The sequence below is a fragment of the Dipteris shenzhenensis genome, chromosome 2 (assembly GCF_047967505.1).
Source record: "Dipteris shenzhenensis isolate YYH24624 ecotype China chromosome 2, Dip_SZ_1.0, whole genome shotgun sequence".
In the NCBI taxonomy this organism is placed as follows: domain Eukaryota; kingdom Viridiplantae; phylum Streptophyta; class Polypodiopsida; order Gleicheniales; family Dipteridaceae; genus Dipteris; species Dipteris shenzhenensis.
This window is the reverse complement of record NC_141597.1, coordinates 31,246,211-31,272,139: the sequence shown is the minus strand read 5'-3', so window position 1 is coordinate 31,272,139 and position 25,929 is coordinate 31,246,211. Positions and strand designations below refer to the sequence as shown.

The window sequence follows — 25,929 nt, the reverse complement described above, 5'->3', positions numbered from 1 at the left end:
GGAAACATAATTTTCCCACTTTATGCCATTGGAGTACTTCCTCTTTTACTCTTTTTTATACCCCTCACCTGGTGAAATTTATTCATGCTCAAGTATCTGTTAGGTGAAACGTACTTCAATCATATTCTGTGCGTGTAGAAAACCATTGCAACATAACTGTAAGACCAACAGCCAGGTGGAAACTCGCCTAACAAGAATATGCCCAAAGAATACAGTGATACCTGAAGTTTCACACCTTTATATACTACCTTAATGGCCTTGGGAGGTAAGAAGTTTCGAAGACAGAATGTTCAAAGAACAAAATAGTATTTGAGGCCTTGATCCTCTCTAATTGTCGTTTTCATACTTATCCATGAATATTTAAGCACAGATGATATTTTATAAGAAGAAGCTCAAACCATTCCTCGAGCAAGGACTCCCAATATCAGTGTCAAGAATCTATGGAAGGTATTTTATGTCTCTTTGATGTACTTGCAACCAACAGCATTCTAGAAAGCACTGATTTAAACCAGATTTAAAGCTCTAATTTCTGCTAGCTAAGACTGGCAGACCCACTGTAGCACCTAAGGAGCTTGTTAAAATACCCTTTAACATCACCACTGTGTCTCTGACACTTGCTGAAATTCATCACATGAAACCAAATCCGGTGCCCTGCAAGCAGGCTTACAATATCCCTTGGGAGCCATCACAAAAGCATTCATCTCTAATATTTTACAATACAACAGCAATCAAACCACTCTGGGAAATGGAAGTTATGAGATAAGGTGGTTCTATGGGAGCCATCACAAAAGCATTCATACGTATCACCAATTGACTACCACTGTTCAATTCAGATGACAAAACTCTGGAGTCCCAGCTGAACTGATACACAAGTGTGACTTTCAAACACCACCATCTGCGTGCTGTTCCAAACTTCTGTCCTTAACGTACACATCCATGCCTGAGCTCAAATAATTTGCAAGACCCGTATCTGTCTTGAAACAGCCAGTTCTCAACCAAGTATGGGCAGGGTCTTCAAAATGCTATGCTCTCTCAAAAACCATGATCGCCAAAAAACATGGAATTATTAAAAAATTTTAATCTTCTCAAGGGTACAGAAAGCAAGCTGCAATGTCAACACTGATAAGTGTAATGTGGAAAGCTGCTTCAAATACTTTTCTAAGACTCACTCCAAAATCAACAACAGAGGTTTATAGGCTTCAGCTTCCTATCCTGTTGGCCTTCCAGCACTGTTAGTGATCATTTAGTTTGGTTCCCAATCTTTATGGCATGAAATAGTGAAATAGGAGCAGAAACACAAATGTGTATCGTACAGTTCAGTCTAAAATTACCTATCCTGTGAGATAAACTCTGTGATAGGCAAACTCCGGCACAATGCACTGGAATGCATATGATACTGATCTTTTAGCAATAAAAGATTGATTACAGTTGCCCGTAAGATTTCTTTGAATGTACAGAAAAACACGACTAAAATTTGAATTCTTTCTGCTTCTTGGACTTCCCCTCCTTCTCTTGCAGTTTGCGCTTCCTTTTCTTCTCTACCTGCAAAAAGATGTGTTTCCATAAACCTTAAGGACCATTGCTTTGTAAAGTTATCAAGAGTGTACAAGGTTGAAAAAAGAGAGACTACAATGCCGCACCTCTGCAACCATATCACTGAAATCTTCTCTTTGAGAACGCAGTTTTTCTTCCTCTCTGGCCTCTTCAAACCTGCAAGAAAGAAATCACAACTAGTCAATTATGCAGGTGCAAGCATGAGTATTCCTTTGCTCTTTTTTTCCCTCAAATTTGTCAGGGAAAAGAGAGGTGCTGTCTATTCCATGGTATGATGCATTGTGCATATTTGTGTGAGCGTTACCAATGATCCAATAGGACTTCTTATGCCCAAATCACTACCAAATTGAATTGAAGAAGGCTTATCTGGATGTCCGTGCTATCATCTGAAATAATATGTACAATATAATAGGGACCATTTGTGATTGCCCTAGTAACCAACCTTAGTAGCAAGCCTCCACCACTAATGTCAGGTGAATGTTTGCACGATGGCCTTACATAGCAACTACCAAGAGATGCCTAGGTTATTGTTACGATAATGGGAATTTTAACACTGGCAAGAGCAGTTTCCCAACAGTTCTCCATTGGCTTCTTCTAGACGAAGATCAACATGCAAATCTGTTCTCCATTGGCTTCCCTTCGTCTAGAAGATGACCACCCTGCTATTTGCAAATAGCAAAAGAAACGACAAAGAAAGGAAGACCTTGGAAGAATGTTATTTCTCCTAAAATATGTTTGGCAAAGTTGTGCATGTATGTTTACATGCATTCATGTATGTGTTCACACACACAGATGTAGTGTATATATATCTGTATATTCATGCATACACATGTGCACGCGAATTCGTCTACATATACACGCGTGCATGGATAAATATATTCACATTCACACACCTTCACTCACACCCACATGCACATGCACATGCTCTGCATGTATGTATGTATGTATGCATGTGTGTCTAAATGCACAAATGGAAGGAAGCATGCATGCATATCATGTGTTATGGGTGTGAAGGTGTGCATGAGGGGTGCGGGGGGGGAGGGGGTACATATTTCTGTATTATATATGCGAGGTCACCGAATGGGCCACTAAGCTTCCAAACGAACAGCAATTAAATTCATAATTACATGACATCTTGCATATACAAATCACCCAAAATGGAATAATCAGAAACAGAGCAAAAGAACGCATAAAGCTTTGTCAAAGGCTCATGGTAATAGTTACGAAGCATGTCAATGTACAAGCACAACAATAAAGCACAGAAGAGTCCTTACTTGGCAGCTAAAGCATTGTCATCAAGAGCCTCCAGTTCTTCAGGGCGCAGAGTAATATCAACTCTATCGGTTTTTTGGCCTTTTAACAAGTCAACCTAAAACCATCAAATAGAATGAGTGCTCTAACAGAGTATCCATTCAGTATACCCTTCCAAAAAATTACCAAAACAAGAATATCCAGTCCAATACAACACTGACATACAATGCAACCTTAGCAACCAACAATTTCGGGTGAAAGAAAGCTCGGTATTACCTTCTTTGGACCAGCTTTATCTGCACCTGCACCAAGAACATACCTGCCAATGTAGAAACAAACCATGCCACCCAACACAAACGATTAATTATATAGTCAAGGCAGACAAATATCAAGAACCTACTATAAGCATTATTATGAAACCAAACAAGAAATTAAAAGAGATTAAAGAGCCATTAATACGTGTGACTTGTGCCAAGAATTGTCCCAGCTCCAATCCGTTCCTCTTTCTCCTCCAAGACCTTCACGTACAAACAAGAGTTCAGTCTGTATGGCCTACCCAATGCTTTAAAAGGAGCTAAAAGGGGCAAATAGTAAATGATTAGTATTTTCCATAACTTCAATGCATCCACAAGTTCTATGCAATCCTGAACAGACTCGTTCTACCAACAATTAATAACCATCAACATGAATGGACAAGCAAGGTAAAAAGGGTGGCACTTCAAAACAACAGTACTCAATTTGTGTACTCATGCCACAAGGTAAGAGCGCCCGGATATTCCAGGGCACCCTTGTCATGTAGAAGGTAGGTGCGCCAGGCACCCTTGTCATATGCCAGACAATCATTTGAATACAACTGCCATATTCTTCTATCCTTTACTTACAGACAATAGAAAGACAAACTTAATCACGAACTAGCATATGTATTCATGTTTCCAAATTGCTACAGTTACCACCTACATAACCCTTTCAACTTAATCATGAACTAGCATATGTATTCATCTTTCCAAATTACTACAGTTACCACCTACATAACCAAAGGGTCAACGTCATGTGTAGTAGCCAAAACTAATCACTTGGGATGCAAATGCTTCATCTGATTTACATAGATGTCAATGAAGTTGCAACTTGCAAACAGATTCCGTGCAAGACTACATAGGCTTCAGCATATGAAGACAAAATTCAAGGATACCTTCATTTACAAAGTATGAGGGAAATTAACATCCTGCAATATCTGATATCTTGATTACGATGAGGAGGCACTGAATGTCACAAAGTAATTAGCCTCATAGGTCTGAGATAAAGGCACATAATGTGTCAAAGTAGTATCAGAACAACAGATAAATACCATGAATGCATTGCATACCAGCTTTGTCTGAGACCCACACGAAACCCATAAAGGTGACAAGAGGACATTAAAAACAAACAATTTTTCACATTTAGGTCTTAACATCGCATCAAGATGCCCTATTTGTGTATTTGATTTTATGTGTGTCCATTAAAACCAGTCTGCATCAACGCTTATCATCATTCATCAGAATAAAGCATCAACTCCAACGTGCAAATGAATGTATATACACATATTGTCACAAACATGCACTAACAATTTACACATGTTTATGCACCAAAAACAAGCATTTACAAATGCCTTTGTACTGAGTCTGTCAATATCTGGATATAAAGAGGAGACACGTTGATGATTAAGACTAGCACTGACGGTAAGGCCAACCTAAAAGCAGTCCACGTTTTCAAGTTCCTTAAGACTCTCCAAAAGAAGAGAAACCCACTAAGCAAAAGCTGCTTGACAAGGAAAAAGCTCAAAACAAATAACTTACAACAGCACAAGAGATTAAGGCCGAGTAGTTACCTGGTAAAGTTGTCTCTCTGGCTCTTTGCGTTGCGACTTACGAAGGTCAATGACATCAGGCGTCTCTACACCAGTTGGTGTACTGCAAATATTAAAGGCAGAAAAGTTAGTTTCTCATTAGCTTCCACCAAAAATAGCACTACCATTTTCATGAATCAGTACCAACAGAAAAGATCCAAACCCTCCCCCAACTGAGATATACACATCATACTTCCACAGTTCATAAACACGAAGTAAAGCCCCCCTCACCCCTTTTCTCTTTTCTTAGGCTTTTCAGTGACCTCACTTCCCCTTTCGCTACAGCTTCTAGACGAAATTAACAAAAGCTGCATGTATAGAACCTCCTCCAAACTTCGACGTCAACAACCAATGAGCTTTTGAACAAGATCAATCTGGTGCTTCAATTACTCCTCTGAAGGGAACCCATTCTCCTCTCATTATGCCCAAGATGGAAAACATTTAAAAATTTGTTGCCCTAGAGACTTTTTCCAATATAGTTCCTTGTCTAATAAGGCATCAGTTTTATCATCAGGGCGAACACCTTCTACCTAATCTAAAGATTTCTTGAATCCTAGGAAAAAGAAAATAATAATTGTAGTATGACGGCAAGTGGGTGTGGGTGGTCAGGGGAAGGGACTGTGTGTTATACCATCCTCTAAAAACACAACATAGTGCAGTTTCAATTCTCATGATAGTCACTCACAAGGTTGAAAACCATAAACTCCATCATGCATAGCAGGGACTAGCTACTATGACATCCCCACTGACGTCATCATCGCCCAACAATGGCAGACCATAGTATAAAAATATGCTCTCACACATACAAATCCACACACCCACACATACTTGAGCATCCATTTATACAAAGTCTTCGTACTGAGTTTCTATCGGCACTCCGGAGGTGAAGGGCAGACTCAGCCATGACGAAGGCTAGCACTAAAGGAGAAGGCTAATCAAAAGGTAGTCCAAAATCTCTTCACTCAAGCTACAACTGCATTTGAGAGCTATATTCAATTACTCAAATTTTAGTCATTTTGTTTTGCGACTTCATCTAAAATTAAAGTATGAAGCTCATCTCAAAAAGCCCTTTACTAGTCAAAATTAGTAGATAAATTTAGGCAAAACTTGAATTTCGTAAAGAATCATGTCGTTTGACCTTCATAACTTTGGATAGGTCTTTGCTTTATCTGCTTTATTTCCATCATGCAATCCTTACATGTTAGTCCTAAGCATCTTTTAATTAGGCAAGCTAATTATTAGATGTGGAACAAGATATGTCTATGGTCCAATCTCAAACTTGTAGTCATGAACTCCATACAAAAGAAATCTGGAAATGATAATGAGACGCATGGTCTTTACAATGAATTTTGTCAGCTTGAGCTTGAAATTGAGTCTCTAGAAAATAAAATATCTAATCTAGATGAATCAGTTAAAACTTTAAGCCCATTACTCAATAAAGTTTTTGAAACTCAAGTAAGAATGAACATTCAAAAAATGCCTCTAACAACATCTACACCTAGCAGCAACATTCTAGTGAGGGCACTTTGTATTGAGTGGTCTGAGTAGTGCTTCTAAAAAGTTTATCAAACCACCAAACTGCTTTGTAGAAGTTGTGTCCTGTGCCAAGAGAGAGCTAGGATGGGACGGAGAGGAAGTCGCCGCAACCTTGCCCTTGCTCGAAGACTGAGGCACTGAAGAAGGTTTGGACTTCAAGAAGCGAGGAAGCAAGGACGGAAGGACGAAAACAGAGGCACTGCCCTACAAGGGAAGGGTGGAGAAGAGGCAGACGAACAGCGGGTGCTGAGAGTGACTGCAATGGAAAGGGGAGGCACGGACGGAGGCGACGATGCAGAGGAAGGCGACAAGGGGAGATATGCAAAGGGGTTGGTGCAAGGGGCTCTCCTATCGATTGCTGCTGTGCAAGAGCCTGAGTACTTGTCATCCTGCTTCAACATGTATTCACTTGCTTGGTACTATTTCTTTTTGTTTTTCAATGGTATTCTTATTAAGAAATGAAATGTTTTCCTACTGTTCAGTTACGGACAATGGGGACTAGGTCTAGCATTTGAGGGTGGACCCCCTTGCTTGGGGTTATGGGCATTAGTGACCCACAAGAGTGATGGCCTCTCTTTGAGAGGGACATCTGAAAACCACACCCCACCTGAGTACCCAAACATGGGACCAATCAAATGCACAGATTGCATACTGACCTAGGAACCATTCAAGAGAATGTTCCCTGAGCTTTGGGTGTGGGCTTGGCAGCATGCCAAGAGTAATGGAGATACAAGATAAGACGACAAACAAATGAGCTCTATATTATGACTTAGAGTACGTCAATAGATAGTCCAAGCTGTTAGGAACCCGTGGGTGCGATCAGAATTGAATTCTAACAACTTTGAAATTTTAGGGTTTTTGGGAGTGACACGTGGCAGACTGCCACATGGAATCTGAGCTGGCAAGTCAGTCCACCTGTCCCACACATGTGGCAGCATGCATGGCAAGTGGCAGGGCATGCAGGCCAAGTGTCTGGTCCCAAATCTCTTGGCCTGGCCCCAAATCTGGTAGATTTGGGGCAGGTTGTGGGCTGTCCTCTTTGGGACTGCAGCCCACCAAAAATCTGGCACAAGTGTCCACCTTCCACTCTAAGCCTGGGGGGGGGCTGAGCCTATAAAAGAAGGCCTCTCCCCTTCATTCCACACATGAAAAATTCGTCACTTTTCTTCTCCCTCCTTTTGGTTGATGCAGCAGAACCTCTCCAGCTCCTTGGGTGCAGCCAGCTTCTCCCCAGGCCATTCTCTCACCTCAGCAGCACTCTCTCTCTACAACAGCACATTTTCTCTCTACAGTTCCAGCCCCTCCTCTCCAGAAATCTGCCCCCTCTCAGCTCTTCTGGAACAGCAGCAGCATCCTCTCTCCTTCTCCTAGCCTGGAGTAGCCACAGCCCCTTTCTCTCTCCTGCTGCAGTATTTCTCTCTCTACTGCAAAATTTCTTTCTCTACTGTTCCAGCCCATTCCCCTTGCAGAAATCTGCCTTTCTGTGCACCTCTGGAACAGCAGCAGCCCACATCCCCTCCCTTGGGATCAGCATTGGCACTCTCTCTCTACAGCTATCACTCCATAAAGGCTTTCTCTCTCTAACCTACAGGCTGTTTTTTATAAGCTGTTTTCATTCCAGCCCCATTTCCACACTCTCCTCACCCAAGGTAGCTTCAGAGGCATCAAGGACTTCATCTACAAAAGGGTCAAGTCACAAAGGGAGCCTGCATTGTCAAGTTTATCTCATTTACAGCACTATTTCATGTTGTTTTTTATAAGCTGTTTTCATTCCAGCCCCATTTCCACACTCTCCTCACCCAAGGTAGCTTCAGAGGCATCAAGGACTTCATCTACAAAAGGGTCAAGTCACGAAGGGAGCCTGTATTGTCAAGTTTATCTCATTTACAGCACTATTTCATGTTGTTTCTACTATCTTTCTAGAAACTAGTGCTTGCCTCTAATGTTGGATGTAAGTGGTGATTGTTGCAGGCTTCTTCCTTGTGGATTGGGCAAGCTAAGAGTTGAAACCTGAGCTTGGAGTCCTCCTTTTTGTCGTCTACCTTGTACATATGCTCGAATCTTGTATTTAGGTCCTAGGCTTTCACTGAGTTCATCAGTTTGGAAGGTGCATTGCACCTTGGTCTTGTATCTCCATTTTCAAGAATAAAGTGAGCCTGGATAAGGGGGGGGGCCGTCTTGGCCCCTCAAATCATATTGCAATTTTCCAATGATGTCACTTTGTGTTTAAGCTGTATAAGTCTTAATTCCAGCTTAATTGCAAACTCTTAAGTTCAAGTATATGTGTTTGGCAACTCGCAAACATTTCATTCAAACGCCTCTGCAAAATCCATTGTTTGAATTGATAGAAAGCACCGAGTAGTTTACAGTACTCCAGGCCACTAGCTCTAGAACGTCTGCTGAAGATTGAAAAGATCTCTCTCTCACGACTCTAAGGACATCCTAAGGGGATCCATCTCTCTACTCCCCTGAAACACAGAAGTTGTTGCTTGATCTGCCATCACCCATTGTTCAAGTCTGGCTCACTAGCTACGGTTCTTTGCAGCCCTCTTACCAACTCTCTCTCAATCTCATAGACCCAACGGTCTTCCAAAGACTTTAATGAAATTTCTTTCTTTCTCTCTCCACCCTGGTCCAAGCTCCCTCAGAAGGCTATAACCAGGGGGGGGCTGGAACTCCTGACGCTAGACAGACGTTGGGCTTTGCCCGCAAGAAAGTCTCTCTACTACCCAAAACGGGCTTGAGAAGGAGAAGAGCCCTATCTTGCCCCTGGGACAGGCCTGTGCTAGATGTACCATCTATCTGCAATGAAGACGTTGACCCACCTACGAGTAGGACCTCCTATGAAATAGTCACAAGGTCCTTCATAATCGCCTTGAGATGAACGACCCCATCATCTGCCAAATCGAGGTTCATGGGGACTCTTAACGTTGTGCCAAAACAGCCCCCGATGTAGGGAAGGATAAGTCGGTACTCGTTTGTGAGCCTCAAGAAGCGAAGCGCAACTGGGAAATGTGGCGCATGATGTGTCGAGACCATGTCGTCGACTATGAACCCATGGTAACAAAGGGATGAAGAAAACAAGGTGCAGGCCAAGGAAAATGGGGCTCTGCTCCACCAAGACCAAGGAGGTCTCAAGGAAACTCGATTGAAGAAGAAAAACTCCTTTCTCGTAGATGGTGACCTCTTGAATGTGGTCAGCTTAGTCCCCATATCCAATCCCGCATCTGACTCCTTGTGGATATGAGTCCCAACTATTCTACCCACCAAAGATATGTCCTAAAGTGACACTACTGCATTCTTTGCATGTTGCTTTTCCTTTCCAAAAAGTAGCACCAAAACGGCTAGGGAGCTGCCATGTGAGCCCCTCTTGTGCCAAACCAGATTTTTCCTTCAGAGAATACAAACAAGAAATGCTGCAAATGAGAAAAGGGGGGTGGAAAAAGGAAAAGAAAGGGCTAAAGAAGAACAAAATCTTCACAAGGAAACGCTTGGGCAGAAAATAACTGCTCAAGATTCCACCAAGGCTAGCCAACTTGCTGGGAAGAGACCACCAGAGTCAAAAAAGGACTTAGGCCTTCAAACACAACCAGGCCCAGAAGCAGCTCAGTCAGCGGGGGCTACTCCTAAGCCCCAAGAGCAGCAGAAAGCTGCAAAAAGAACACCCAGGTCCAAGCTCGAAGAAACGAAGTTCCCAATATCAAGAATGAACTGCCAGCAGCTTCAAAACCAGTCACAACAGAGAGTAGGATAGGCGCTATTAATCAGAAGCTTCAAAGGTTCAAGGTTAGGAAACTTTACGTTGAAAGACTATCAACAGAAGCCATTCCTGCCTCAAGTTCCTCTGGTCCAAGCGGTTCTTCCTCTTCCTCCTCTTCTTCCTCTTCTTCCTCTTCCTCCAAGTCCCCCCAATGTTTTGTCCGGTCTACAGGCTCCATCTGAGAAAGAAAACCAACAATATCATAAAATAATGCCCAGCAAAGACTTGAAATTTTTCTTCAAGAAACGTATTGGTTTTGGGCCCCTACATCATAAATTTCAGGCTCTTGATGACGAACACCAAAGACATCACCATACAATGGCCGCCCATACTAAAACCAAACAAAAGAAAATTACAAGTCAGTAAATGAGTTGCATGTATTGATTCAAATGTGGAAGATTGTACAATTCAACTTATGCATACAAAACATTAACATGCTTACTTCATCAACAGGAGGTTTGCCCCAGCCTCCTGGATGATATCCAAATGATGCACCTTCTGGGATTGGAGAGTTGAGCCCAGGAATCTTTAAGTGAGGATAGGAAGGAGGAGGTCCATATCTCTAGCAAGCCAACAAAAGGAAATCCTTTATTATATGACTGAATACAGAAGAACTTTTATTATTTATTCCAGTTATTGGTGCAAACCTGCATGTTTATCAGCCATGGTGGTGGAGCCACCTCTGGCATACCAAGAGCTTCTTTTAGTTCTTGAGATAAGTGTCCTGGTTTCATCTCCTTTAACTTGACCTTCAGAAACAAGATAACCAATGCCAACACTTCAGCTTATTAAATCACAAAGTTGCAATTTAATGATGCAAATTAATATCTAGCTAAAAGAATATCTACAAATGCATCAAGTAAGAAAATGTGATTAGAGAGGTTAATACGGATAGGGTTCAATGCATGACCATAATTCCTGAATCAAATCACCTACAACTTAATTGAAAGCATGATACTTATTCATATATGCTCTGTGGTCTTCATTATCAGCAACAGGCCAGATTGTGTTGCTAATCGCATGCTTTCTAGTTAGAACTTATTTTACCCTTCATGAGAAAACACCATAAGTTCAGCTCCTGAGAAGCTTTGTGCAGACATTGAGTGCAGGATGCCCTTATCTAGCATTAACTAAGAACAGCTTGATTAATCTCAAATCATGTAATCAAACCCCATTTACCTCAAATTCCTTTCCTTCAAAGTACAGATCACCATGTGATGTAAGCTTTGGCTTGGTTTGGAACTTAAAAAAAGCATCATGTAAGACCTGCACATAACCAATGTTTTTGACTTGCAAATGATACATATTTTGAAAGATTCTGTAATAGAACACCATAACTATTAAGATACTGATGGCAGGATACGATAAAAGGTAACATCCCAAAAAATGCCACACCTGATAATCAATGTCTAGCTTCCCCACTTTTGGCTGCATTCTCTCTCTTTGCTTCTGCTTCAACTTTTTACTATCCTCTTTTTCGATGTAAGCCTGTACATGAGCATTGGTAATGAACGCTGTTAGCCCTATTTTCCTTGCACAAGCATAGCTACATAAATATGAAACTAGACATGATACTGACTTATGTATATCACTAAAACATCTTAAGTCCTTGCTGGATGTAGGCTGTAGCAAACAAGGACACATGTGAGAAAAAGTCCACTCTTTGAAAACAAAATAGTTCTAAACAAATCAGTATTTGGTTAGTGGTTATTATGCAGACTATCTCCATCATAAATTCAGGGTTATGATCTATAAAACCAACGGTCAAACTGTAAAAACTGTCTTTTAAAGGTATCAAGCCCGGCCAATAAAGTTTATAGCATTACTTCGGAGCGATTCACAAGCAATGCAAGCATATACCTTATAAAGCCTGTATCAATCTTACAATTTGAGAGCTATTGACAAACAAAAGATAACAATGGAGAGAGAGAGAGAGAGAGAGAAAGAGAGAGAGAGAGAGGAGGTAACACTATATTAATATACTCTAACACCAAGTAGGATCTATATGACAAACAATGTTAGATATCTCTTGCTGTGCAGCTCTAAATCACTGCTCAAATGTCACAGATCAAATATTCAGCTCTAAATTGCTGCTCAACTGTCACAGATTAAATATTCGTTAAATCCAAACACAAATTGCTTATTTACTCAATCCACATTCCCAAACCTATGCAACATACGTCTATTTGCTTAGGAGAGAGATAAAACCCATTGAGAATAAGAGCTTACGAGTAAAGGATGTCAAACTAACCTTCTACAATAAAGTAATGCATGACCATCCTATCAAGCATAACTTGCATGTCCAATCCATCATGTTTCATCGCACCAACTCAAAAAGAAATTACAACATCCCCTAGATCCATTCCTCGATTCTCCCGCATTTTGGCCCAACCTTTGCTTATATTCACTGGGAGACATGGGCATTTATCTCCACGTAGCAATGCTCCAACATGACCATAGACCAAGTCATTTAAAGCTTATTATGTTTGGTCAAAGTCTATGTCTTTGAGTCTCTTAACTTACCAGGGCTTGCAATATTGAAAGCTCTTTTGCCCAATTTTTACAAAATGTAAAAAGTACATTGTAAACCTATATCTTCAAGAGTAGTCACCCATGTTTGCAATATTCTTATTTGAAATTATGTAAGAGATTAAGGGAAAATAACATTCCAATACACTAAGGATTTTAGTTTACTATAAGAAAACCCACAATACACATGAAATATATTCACCAACTCAACAAGCTTATTGTTTTGACCATTGGACTGGTCCTTAACTCAATAGACATGTATCGATCCATGTCTGTGTGAGCCTTTTGTGTGACAGGCCTTGCACGTGGTTATCACCAACTACGATTCACAAGGTCCTCATTTAAATCACATATGTGAATACAATACCATCATTAGTTACCCTACTATGTGAATTGGTATCACCTTTTTATGGTATGTTGCCAAGACGTTCAGGACACTTTATACATTGTGGAAGACCGATAGGTCTACGAGACTAAGAGAAACCTGATATAATAAACTAAAGGGGTAGAGCTACTAAATGAGCATCATCACGATTCACTGATGCTAGTGCTAAGTACTACATGAGTGCTGTGAGAGAGAGAGAGAGAGAGAGAGAGAGAGAGAGAGAGAAAGCTACAGCCTTATTTGCAATCCTTACAGGGTTTGTATGCGACATCCAACAAAATTAAGAGTACATGAGAGAATTTATTTTCAAAAACTTTGTGAGCACATCTATGCTTATGTTCTCATGTACCAAAGCATAAGATTGCAATTGGCCATGGCGGGCGGGCAAGCAGGCGTGTGTGTGTGTGTGTGTGTGTGTGTGTGTGTGTGTGTGTGTGTGTGTGTGAGAGAGAGAGAGAGAGAGATTTGGTCTATCGGTAATTTTTAGTTTTGCTCCGTTTTTTAAGGCAAATGAGCTTTGGTCTATCGGTAATTTTTAGTTTTGCTCCATTTTTAAAGGCCATTTGCTTGATGTACTTTAGTTTTGGTTTTTCCCTACTCTTATTTTATTATTTGTTAGTATTGTTAAATCTAAATTAGTTAATTAAAAATAATGATAATAAATGTTTCCTTGTGTTTGCATTGGTGTTTCATTTGTTTTTTTTGTATATGCATTGGTTTACCTTTGTTAAGTAGCGTTAGCATTAATATATATCTAGATGAGTCAGGGAGCATGCCCAATCTCATGATAATCACTCATAAGGTTGAAAACCATAGACTAGCTACTATGATATCCCCACCGACATCAACAATGCCCAAATCTGGGTGTAGCCCATAGTATAACATATGCTCTCACACATACAAATCCACACACCCACACATATTCAAGCATCTATTTATACAAAGGTCTTTGTACTGAGTTTCTTGCAGCACACCAAAGGTGAAGTCAGACTCAACTATAATAAAGGCTAGCACTAAAGGAGAAGGCTAATCAAAAAGTAGTCCGCATTCTCTTAATTCAAGCTACAACTGCTTGTGAAGACTATATGATTTCATTTTAGTCATCCAAGCATTAGTGTTTGTTTGTTTTGGATGAAAGCACACTAAAAGGAAAAACTCTTTTGTGCTGTTTTGTAGATTTTAAGAAGGCATTTCATACAGTCCCGAGAGGGGGCCTATGGAAAAGAATGCAAGACCTCGAAGTCCCCTTGGCATTAAGGGTAGGCATCTCCTGAATATACGAGAAAGTGCTATGCAAACTAAAACAAGAGCATGGACTGTTAGCTGCATTTCAAAGTAATATGGGGTTAAAACAAGGCTATCCTCTCTCACCTACACTGTTTGTAATCTACATTGACAAGTTAGAAGAACTCATAAATGAATTTGCAGCAAGAGAAGGGATACAAGGACCCAAGCTCGGGCTATGGACAATACTGTTGCTTCTATATGTAGATGATGTGGTTCCTTTTGCCTATGACCCTGATTCCATGCATCAACTACTATAGACACTTCAGGTCTTTTGCAATGAAAGTGGGCTGCAAGTTAATGTCACCAAAACCAAAATGACGGCAGTATGCACCACCCAACCTGAACATCCTCCTTTTATCAGCTTTAAGGGTCAGTCCATTGAATATGTCAATACCTTTAAATACTTGGGAATCGACATACCAGCCGACCACAGATGGTGGCAATATGCACAAAGAAGGTTGGATACACATTGGGGAAAATACTATCAATTTGAAAATGACTGTAGGCACACTGACACCCGGAACTGGAAGATCCGGAATATGTTGTTTGATGCATATGTAGTTCAAACAGTGCCATACGGAGTAGAAGTATGGGGAAGTAGCATCTCTCCATCCACATGGAATGAGATTGAAAAAATGCAGAAAGCATTCCTACGACGACATCTAGGAGTCAAGGCTACTACCCCTTACTCAGTGCTCCTACTGGAAACGGGCAGGAGACCAATTGAGTTTCATGCATTGATCAGAGTGATGCAGTATCTAGTGGACGTGCAACAAATGCCAACAGAGAGATTACCACACAGAGCATGGACAGCAAGTATGAAACTTTAAAAAAACCATGAAAGCAAGATCATCTGTACAGGATGGGGGACAAACATAAGGAAATGGTTCAGCAGATGGAAAGTGGAATCATACTTGACTATGCCACCAATCTACAAGAATTCCAGTTGTCCTTACTATGGACCCTATAGGCTCAATGGTTGAAGAAGACAAACTTAGAATACTGCCAAGATCAAGTAAACCCCCTATGCTAGTCATCATTCATGATGCCTCTACTCAGCCATACATCAGCACTCCCATCCCTCTTCTCTATTGCAGGAATATTGCCAGATTCCGCACACGATCACCCCCCTTGGCAATACAGAAAGGAGCTTGGCTGAATTTGCCACGACATGCCAAAGTTTGCAGATTCTGTGATTTGCAGACAATCGAGACAGAGGCACATGTAGCCCTACAATGCCCCAGATATACACATATCAGGGACAACTACCAGCAGATACTGGTAGACACCACTCAGCTCTCATCAGTTCTCACCATTGCCCCTCCGGCAACGTCGAGATCTTTTGTCACCCATCTTTTCGTACCGTCAAGAACTTGAAAATTCTTGACCCCTCCACATCAAAGGAGATTTTTGTACCGACGATTAAGTCCCATGGGTCATTTTTGGCCCCCCCGAGGACGATAATAAATTCTACTTCTACCCCCCCCCCCCTCTCTCTCTCTCTCTCTCTCTCTCTCTCTCGCCTAGCTCCTCTCCTCCCTCCCGCCCAGCTCCTCTCCTTCCTGCCTAGCTCGCTCCTCCCTTCCCCTAGCTGCTGTAGCAACAGCAGGACACAGTAGTAGGGCGGTGCCAGGGTTAGGTCACGGCAGTGGCACATTAGCAGGGCGGCCGCACCAGGGTCAGGTTGCAGTGACAGCGCCAGGGCTAGGTCGCGTCCGCAGCGCCAAGGTCAGGTCACGGTTTTTTTTTTTTTGGGGGGGGGGGGGGGGGTCAAGTTCTGTGCGCAGGTCGCCAGCCTAGGAGAGGCACAACAGTAGCCCATAGTCTTAGCTAAGCCCCGGGCTCAGTCTGGGGTGTTAGAGACAGAAAAGGGGCCTCCAAATTACCCTCAGGCTGTCATGGAGCTATCGAAGGCCTCCATGGAGAAGAAATCTGCTATCTGACTCCAACCTCCACCTACAACCAAGAAACTCTCCTTTGCCACCATTACTGGTTTTGTCCCGACTCCCTCTCCTTATGATCTGAATTATCAAAGGCAACGCAGCAAACATACAGGTTTGAACCTACATGAACAAGTTTATTATCTACAACAAGAACTCAAAGAGGCTAAGGCTCGACTCGCCTCTCTGGAGATGAAAGTGTTCAATATGGAAAACAAAGGAGCACAGGAAATCATACAATAAGTATTACAGATACAAGGTGACGCAGCGCTCGAACCAAAGCTTGTGACCAAAGTCCAGGACTTAGTTACCACTCAGGTCAAATCAGTAAAACAGGAAATCACAGCAAAAATGGATAGCAAAATCAACACAAGGGATGTTTATGAAGAAGTACAAAAACAGGAGAAAAGAGCCAATAGCAGCCGGATTCTACACATAGGAGGATTAACTGTGGGCTGCAGGATGGGAGCATAGCAGAAAAGCTGGAACATGTCACAGAAGCAATCCCCCAGCTCAAAAGGTATGGTTGGTGTCCTCCAACAAGGGACACAATCCCAATTAGTTCTGAAGGACAAGTCAGCAAGAAGCGAAATTCTAAAGCAAACCAACAAGTAGAGAGGCACCAAGATATGGATCTCAGAGGAGCTCACACTGACTCAGCTCAAGATGAAAGCCACATAATTAGCTAAAAAGAAGGAAGCTCGCCAGGAAGGTAAATGGGCTGTTTACAGAGATGGGAAAGCACTTATTAGAGACTTCAAATCCAAACCCAAAGATCCTCAGTCTCAAACTAATGCGATGAAGGCCATTTTTATCATAGTACTAGAATCTAGATGTGTGCTATAATAACCTCGAGCTGAGATGCCATGTGCACTCCTCTACCCTCTGGTGTATCCAGATGTTGCAAGTCATCTTTTTTGGTGTGTGCTTTGTACCATAGACCCATGAGGTCTCCCGAGAACATTAATCTCTCTCTCTCTCTCTCTCTCTCTCTCTCTCTCTCTCTCTCTCTCACTTCGTTTTTATTTCTTTTACTTCGCTTTTACTTTGCTATCTATCCTTTTTGCTATCAAAGTTCTTATCAATTGGGTTGGGATTTCACAGCTTAGTAAAGAGATGGATTTACCCAAGAGATTCCAAAAACTTTCACAACCCAAACAGCAACTTATGCTTGAGCAATATTGAGAACCTGAGGGTAGCTTTGCTTACTGAGTTATTCTTATTTTTATTTTTCTTGTTTACTCTTAATTTTGCTTACTGTCACTTACAAACTCCCTTCTTTCCTTGTTTCTTTCTCTCTTCTTTGTTCTTTTGCTTGTTTTATGAAAAAAATGAAATCGTTAGATTGGATAAATTCCAGTCTTACAAATGCATATATAGGAACATCCGGCTGGCCTATCACATGTGTAAGGGGATGTTTGTATTAATCCAATCTGTTGGAAACTAGAAACTAGATGGGGGAGGTCGCTTAACTTAATTTTGTTCATGCCTGAGCTCACTTAACCAAAGATTTCCATATATTGATCTAGCGATCCAAATACCATAACCTTAAGGTGATGGATGTCCTACAGTCTTCCCAATTTATAGAAATCTCTCTTACCAGGTCTGGGATTCAAACGCAGTAATTGGTCGTCTAGACGTGTAAATAGATTTGATTATCTTTTGTTATGTAGAATCTAGTCTTATGAGTATATATATAGAAATATCCGGCTCACTTATCATGCATGTGTAAGGAGCTGTGTTACAGTATTCTAAAGTCTAGGAATCTGGGATCCTATACATACAAGTTCTAGGAAAACTGTAATGGCATACCTAACGAACACAAATTTGTTTAAGGGAGTTTCGTTCCTATAAATTTAAAAAACCATGTAGTACTTAGCAATAAAAATCAGTGGGGTCACGAGTTTATTATTCTAAGGGTATCTGTTAGCAGGGTTATTCGTTTACAGATTTCGCATGACTTAGATTTTTGATTAGTGAATATGTGCCACAAGATTGAGTTGAACACCACTGACCTAAGCCAAAGAGAGAGACAAAGAAGGTGAGCTGGGATGCATTTGGGGAGAATGAGTGGAGATATGAGCGAGTGCAAGCATGCATTCTTATACAAGAGCATGTATAGAAATTGGTGAATACTGAGGGAGGGATGTGAGAGTAACCGAATGGGCGCATGCCCAAAAATGGTGATTCTGCACAATGATGGCTGGGATGAATGTAGACATGGCAAATGAGAGGCATCACAAAAATCACCAAATTCATCAGAATTTACTGAAAAGGCTATATTGAAAACAAATACAAACCCATAACAAAATCCAATCACTCAGCATTTAACAGTTCCATAAGGATAATGTATACCTGTCTTATTTTCTCTATCCCTGTTGCAGCAATGAAGTCAGGAAGCTGGAAAGGCTGCTTCTCAATACCACGCTTTCCCTGCAACCAATCAAATTGTATTGTCAATCTAAAGCCACCAACTTATAACTCACTCCCTCTCTCTCACACACACAATCAATTTGAATGAACCACTGAGTATGTTTATGCTGGCAGATAACACTCAAGAGACCACAATCCAGAGGAACAGGTTGCAGCGCCTGCAAATTTCTGCAATTTCAAACCCACTAGCTCCAGTCAGAGCATCAAATAAGGGAACAGCACAAAATCAAGACACACCAATGTGCTTAACAATTGTCCCTTCATTGTCTTAGGAGGCCAAGGCTCTTAAACAGCACAAACTACTGTTCATACGTTTCTCCAGCTAATCCTTCTGGGAAACTGTACAACTTCTCTCAAATCCCTAGTTTGGCCCTCTCAGCTTTGTGAAACTCCCCCTTTGTTCATGTGACAGACTCCCCTTATTTTCATGTGACAGACTCATCCTACAGTTAAACCAATCAGAATCAGTAGAGAGGCTGTCCCCTCCCAGCCACCTACATACCAGTCCTCCTTGTAAATCACAATTGCTGAAGTGCCGCACCCTGCAACCACCAGATATATAGCAAATAAGAGGCTTGACACCTATGACAGCTGTCAGTCTCTCCCCGTGTGTCCTAGAAGACCTAAGCCCACAGCTTCCTTGATCAGTGATTCTTCCCAAAGCTGGGATATAAAAGATGAGTCATGTTGAAGAAGAGCACAAACCTGTAAAAACTTGCGCTTCTGGCACCAATGCCTTGGAACTGGAACGGTATTTCGATAAGCTTTTAAAAACACCAATAATTTAGGATCTGCAGCTGTTGCATCCCAAACCTGCCATTCAACATCAGAATTCAATTAAAATTCCCATCACGGATGCTGGCAAATAACCAGACAAACTAGCCCATAGATCACACTCTAAATTTTCTTTGTTCTCTCAGGTAAGGCAGGGAGTAGCATTGCACCTACTTTGCCCCCGCCCCCGCCCCCCCCCCCCAAAAAAAAAGAAAAAAAAAGCAGTGCATCTACCTCTACTACGTCTGGTTTTGAGCACTGCTGCTTCAGCTCTGCTATTTTCATCCGCCTTTGCAGCTGTTCAACAAGTAAAAAACACAGTCATCAGAAGCATTTCGAAAAATAGAAGGTGATACGTTTTGAAAAGTTTCAAAACGTTTTTAAAAACCTGAGAAGTTTCAAAATACAAGTTTGTACTTTCTGGCCCCAAAAATTTGTTTAGTATGTCCCACATATATATGATATAAACAGATCATTCAAATGATGCTAAACATGCAGATATTCTCATTGCTCAACTATACCTACACAATGGAATAAAATATATACCTAGATGAATCCAAGAACATTCCCAGACTCATCCTCTAAAAACACAACATAGTGCAGTTTCAATCTCACAATAGTCACTCATAAGATTGAAAACCATAAACTTTATCATGCATAGCAGGGACTGGCTACTATGACATCCCCACTGACGTCATCAGCGCCCAACAGTGGGTGTAGACCATAGTATAAAAGTATGCTCTCACACATACAAATCCTAGAGTATAAATACATATTGTGTTGCATGTAGAATACACATGTCAATTGGCATGAAATTTAGAGAGCATTAAAGATGTTCAAAGAAATGTAATCGACATTTAGATCCCCAAAAAGCAGCAAAACCCAAGATATAAATCAAGGGCAAAACCCACACATGCAAGTAAGCATTTGGAAGAGAAGAGTTTCGATACGTGCAGCAAGGTTTGAGACATTTCTCTTTTCAAAGAAACGTGTTCCTTGTGACAATGAAGTAAAAGCAGTCATTCGGACTTCGAAACACAGAAAGACTCATGAACCACCTTGCATTCCCTCAACCCTAGTTTGAGACAAGAAACACAACCATTTCCCCAAAGTTGTAAATTTATACTGAAAAATACAAAGTTTTACACCAACCTAACCTTTTTTTTCTTGTTTGACAACCCTTTCTCCTTCTGCCTGGTATCTTGTTCATCGTCATCTTCATCATCTGAGTCTGACCCTGCATTCTTTGATTTCTCAGTAGCCACCTCCTGCTTCATATTTTCATCCTGCAAAAGCCAGAATCCTACGACTTATCTCATCTGCCAAACAGTGCAATATAATCCATTGAATCAATTCCCCACAAAAAACATAGCATACCTTTGTTGAAACAGGAAACATTTCCTCAGCTGATGAGAACTTCTCAAATACCCTAACAAAATCAGTAATGAGAGGCCCCATGCTGGAATCATCAAAACTTGGCTTCTCAGAAACATATTCGACTTCCACCTGCTCCACATTCTACAACATCACAAACAAGATTACTTCTCAAGCGGTGGCAAAAAGATCTTCAAACAAACCATATTTTCTAAGCAAATTCAATCTCTCCCCATCTTCCAACCATACATAGTACTCGCACCTGTGACATCTATTGTAAGAAATCCTGGTTACTGCTAGCAAACGAAAGGACTTTAAGGGATGTAAAGAGAGGAATAGATCAATGATCCAACCTAACAAATTCAATCTCTCCCCACAAATTCAATCTCTCCCCATCTTCCCCTGTGACATCTATGGTAAGATATCCTGGTTACCGCTAGCAAACAAGAAAGGACTTTAAGGGATGTAAAGAGCAGAAAAGATCAATGATAAAACCTAAGCAGCCTGCACTGAGATTGAAATGAAGTGTTTATTCTCTGTAGAAGCCTCACTTGGACGAAGTGAAATTGCAAAGGTCTAAACCCAAACAGCTCGTACATGCAGAGTGTACCCACCTGAGAAAGGTTAAGTACAGGATTTGACTCATTGAAAGAGTGCAACTTCACTGAAAGAGAGTCTCACCCATAACTTTGTCTTTTATGAGCCATTGTGCATCTTGGTAGTGTCCCATTGTGAACAGCATACTCTCTGACAAGTGTTTACAAGTTCATCCATAATCAAGCACTAAGGGCATCCCCTCCTATCTTGGTGGAGAGAAAGTGAGTTTCTGTATGAGAAATGGAGAGAAGAGCGCACACAGTTTCAAGAGCCATGGTGAAAAATAAATTGCATTTACTTGAAGCACAAAAGATAGAGGATAAATTTCTAAGTCAACCATAAACATATAGCTACAGGACCTTGAACGTTGGTTTCAAGTCTCAGTAGTTTCTCTTGACCAGCATCGCCAAGGAAGCTAAAATCATTATTCAACATACTAAAATCAGTGCCACCGACAACACTAACCCCTCATAATGCAAAATGGTTCTACTGACAAACACTTGAAGACTGACACTACATAATTCTTGATCTCCTCTTAGAAATATTGTTGGCCTAAAAACCAAGAAAATGCATGCAAAGAGAACTTCTCCTTTGGCATTAGCTTTGTGAGGAGATCTAGTAGACTGCCCAATATCAGAAGGCCGCAACATGGACAAAACTTCACTAGATGAAATTTGCATGTAATACGATAAGAACGTATATCTAGATTAAATCCTAAAGTGCTATAGACCCCACCATAAATTCCTCATCTTCACAATAATGAAATTTTAACTCTGATGCCCCGACATAGAGCTACATGACGACATTGAGCTACAAGACCCTGAAGACTGTTGTAAAGTCTCAGTGCTATTAACCAACCTAATCTAGTTTCAATACACAACAATAATAGAAAGACTCTAACCAACAGCGGCATTATCTCAACACTCTATAGAAAGAGAACCTTAACACAAATTGAAATCACAAAACTATGGATAACTTTTGCGCAACTTCTGTAAGCAGTAGAAAGGCAGATACAGTCCAACCTTGTGAAGCATGGAGGTATAGTGGTCTACATGAAGGTTCAAATTCCTTGAATAAATGAATCATCCGATGAGCTTTACAGTCTGTTTTAGCATCAAGCACAGAGCCTCGAGTTTGCATGTTCATGACTATGATTATTGAAGAGTTCCATGAGCACCCTCATGCCCATAAAGTCTTCAAAGCGATACTTATATTCGCACCAAGGATGAGCCTACGAATCTGGGGGTCTTTTCTAACTAGTGGCGGATGGACAAGCCTGGATCAATTCATCCCAAAGATTACAGGGCTTGAGCTATGAACCCCAGCAGCAACTCGTTACAAGGCAAACAGTGCAGTTTCAATTTGGCAACCTAAACCTATTCATCATGCCCATAACACGGTAGGACAGTCGAGCAAGCACATTTGATTACTCATCCTCGTGTTCAAAGCTCCCAACCTACACAATTCACGGGGTCAGGATGCAAACCTTCTGTGTTTCGGGACCGTCCTCATCGTCGCTATCGCGATTCTCGCCCTCGAGAGTAGCCCCGTTCTTACCCTTTTTCTTCTGCTTGCGCCTGCGGCGACGGCGCTCGGCCTCCTTGACCTTCTTATGATTACTATCAAGGGGAGGAGAAGGGGCGGAACCGTTCTGGGGGGCTACAGGACCATTGGAGGAAAGATTGACGAGGGAAGGATCGGGAGGAGGGTGGGCAAGGGTTCCGTTGGCGAGGGGAGCAGTCATTTGTTTTGGAGGAAGGAGGAACAAAACAAAAAAAATGACCTAATGCGATGAGGTGCAGAGTTGCAACAACAACAACAACAACAACAACAAGAGCAACAAAAGTAGAGAATATGATGATGATGATGATGATGATGATGAAAATTCGATGAGTTTTGCTCACAAATCTATCAAGCGTCTTCAACCACGGTCTCCCAATCTAATCCACCTCATTGTGGTCAAAGCAAGTGTGTGAGTTGGGCGCATGAGGAAGTGTGTGAGTTGGGCGCGTGAAGAAGTGTGTGAGTTGGGCACGTGCATACCTCCGACCGGCTTACCAGTGTTATTGGTTGATGCTCAACTTACTATTTTGACTGGCCTTCCAGCCCCCAAGCACAACAAAAGTAGCAAAGTTGGAGGAGATGATGATGATGATTATTAAATATTATACAAGTGCTCACAATCTAACAAGCGTCTTCAACCACGGTCTCCACACCGACCTAGGCAATCTATCCACCTCAATGTCACACAACAACAATCAAAGCACGTGTGTGAGTTGGGAGCGTCCTTGTGTCCGACCATTGCCGTGAACCCAAAAGCTTACTTTTGATCCAGTGTTGATTGATATTGCCACATCTCCAAAAGGAAGAATGGCCTTAGAGTAGTTCTAATGCAGGATGGCCGAGTCGTAGGTCCACAGCAGCATGCCTGACAATATGGGACCACTAAGGTACATATGAGGTTAAAAGGGTGGGTGGCAAGAACAGTGTCGGAAGCACGGCCTGCGATTTTCGTTTTGGAAATGAGTTGAAATCAAAGTTAGCAAGTGAGCTTCAGACACACACCTCAAAAATAGCCTAAGGACATGTTCACATAGAGGGCCTGGTTTGCAAACCAACTAGGCACAAAACACTAGGATCCATTCACGCATGGTTTTAACAAGTAGCTTTTTCGAGCATTGTGGGCATGTAACCTGATGTGTCAGCCAACAAAGTCCTTTAGCTGTCAAGATCGCCCTACTGCTATGCAAGTGGTTGCAGACCAGGTTGCTCCTTGAGAGAGTAGGGCTGTCGAAAAAACAATTTCCAAATATGTGTTGATAGGGATGGAGTCTTTGTGTGAATAGGCCCTAATCTACACACGTGCCAATGCTAGGAAAAATCATCCTCGTGTGTATGTGTCAGTTTTTTTTGGCAATGAAACCTTAGTATATTTTGTACTTGCAAAATTTGAGAAAATTGAACTCAAATTTCTCCCTACCTTTAGAATACCGATAAGATTCAAAGTAATTTAGCCTAAGATCTAGTGAATGTGTATGTTTTGAAGATGGCATTGTTTAGCATACATGTTTCTCGAAACACTTTATATGCCTACAACAACAAAGCGAACACATCCCATAGGGGACATCTACACAAGTGTTTTAAGGCGAATGTTAGAAAATTAGGTGCTCATTTGGGTGTAGTACAAGAACTTGGTGACCATGGCATTCACTTTTTAAAAAAAACCTATGTTAATCGCCAAAAATAGCCAAAATTTGACAGCCTATATCTTTTGATTGACAAATCCAAATCAGGTCATGTAGCATATTGAATCAAATAGCAAGACATGAATTAGACATTATCATGTTTTTTTCACCATTTAGTAAAGTTACATGCATCAAAATACACATTTTATAAAGCTATGGACCATTTTCACCACCAAGTTTAGAGAATCGTGACCCATTTTAGGTTATCATTTCTAAAGGGTGAGGATGGTAGGATAGCCCACTTAGGTGCTCTTTTTTCAATTGGCTCTCCAAAAAAAACATTGATCTACACATGGCTTCGTAACATTTTTTTGTAAACATTGTATACCAGTGAACACATCTCTAGTATTTATGTCAAGTGCTGCAAGCACACGCTTTAGTCCAATACATTACTATTTTGAACATTGATTGCCTTGGATTTGGCTAAAAATGTGCCACAATTATTTCAAGACCAATTGTTGTGATTGTTCTACTTGAAGTTAGCAAAGGCTTGTCCTAATACATGAGTGATGTGCCATCTTATCAAATGCTATGATTATAGTAAACCTCTTTGTATTGGGGTTTGGTGTCCTAGTTTCGTTAAGACAGAGTAAATGCGATGCTTGGAGATTCTAATCTGCATTCACGTCTAGATAATGCAATTGTAGAAAGCATGTGCTCAGTGACGAGATTATAATATGTGTTTGAGCCCATTTTTGTAAGCATAGCACATCAAATTCCCAATCTATAGCAGTAAGGACTCTATCCATTTTAGCTACCACAATTGGATCTACATGAGAAGTACCTATTGTTCAATGGCTTTAAAATGTAAATTGTTTCTTTAGCGCAGACTCTTGAAAGTGTTGTGTATGTGTTTTGAATGTGAAAGGTTGACAAGTAGGGTCAAAACACAATGCTTTGAGCATTAAGGCTTGAGCGCAATGTACTATTCTTGTTGATGCTAGCTGAACTAGGTACTATGTTCGAGAGATTATGTAGTTGGTGTTGCTCCCTATTTGTATTGCAGTCCAGTGCTACTTGATATGACTTTTCTACATATGTCTTGTGTGTTGGTGTGTGCGGGTCCTCTGCAGGTCCTGTGCTACAGTTGAAGAATTGCAACTATATAATCATGAATGAATCATACGTTGTTGTAGAAAAGTGCCCATCTATTGCATTCACAAAACCATCCATTATATCGCCATTTCTTGCACAAAACTCAATGAGCATATCATGTTTTAATTTTATCTCTCTATGGAGTCTAGCAGTCTTACAAGGGTCATTTAACAATGTTAGCATGACAAGGCAATTGTGATGTCTCTTGTCTATAGCATGGAAAATCTAAGTCTCACCTTTTGTTTGTTGGAAATTTGTTTGTGCAGAATGAGTGAGGCAATGTCAAG

General features: G+C 41.1%; 1 protein-coding gene across 1 annotated transcript; it reads right to left on the bottom strand.

The window, feature by feature from the left end:
* Window positions 1–723: 723 nt before the first annotated feature.
* On the bottom strand, window positions 724–23,177 carry LOC147904618 (proline-rich spliceosome-associated (PSP) family protein). Its single transcript, XM_087387615.1, has 18 exons — window positions 22,789–23,177; window positions 20,709–20,849; window positions 20,489–20,617; window positions 19,566–19,628; window positions 19,263–19,370; window positions 18,480–18,557; window positions 11,379–11,471; window positions 11,163–11,249; window positions 10,631–10,732; window positions 10,426–10,545; window positions 10,252–10,314; window positions 10,025–10,161; window positions 4,670–4,751; window positions 3,265–3,323; window positions 3,082–3,124; window positions 2,829–2,923; window positions 1,641–1,710; window positions 724–1,542 (listed from the first exon to the last, which is right to left on the bottom strand). The coding sequence occupies exons 1-18, from the start codon at window positions 23,044–23,046 to the stop codon at window positions 1,468–1,470; spliced, it is 1,803 nt and encodes a 600-aa protein (XP_087243741.1). The 5' UTR covers window positions 23,047–23,177; the 3' UTR covers window positions 724–1,467.
* Between the last annotated feature and the right edge of the window lie 2,752 nt (window positions 23,178–25,929).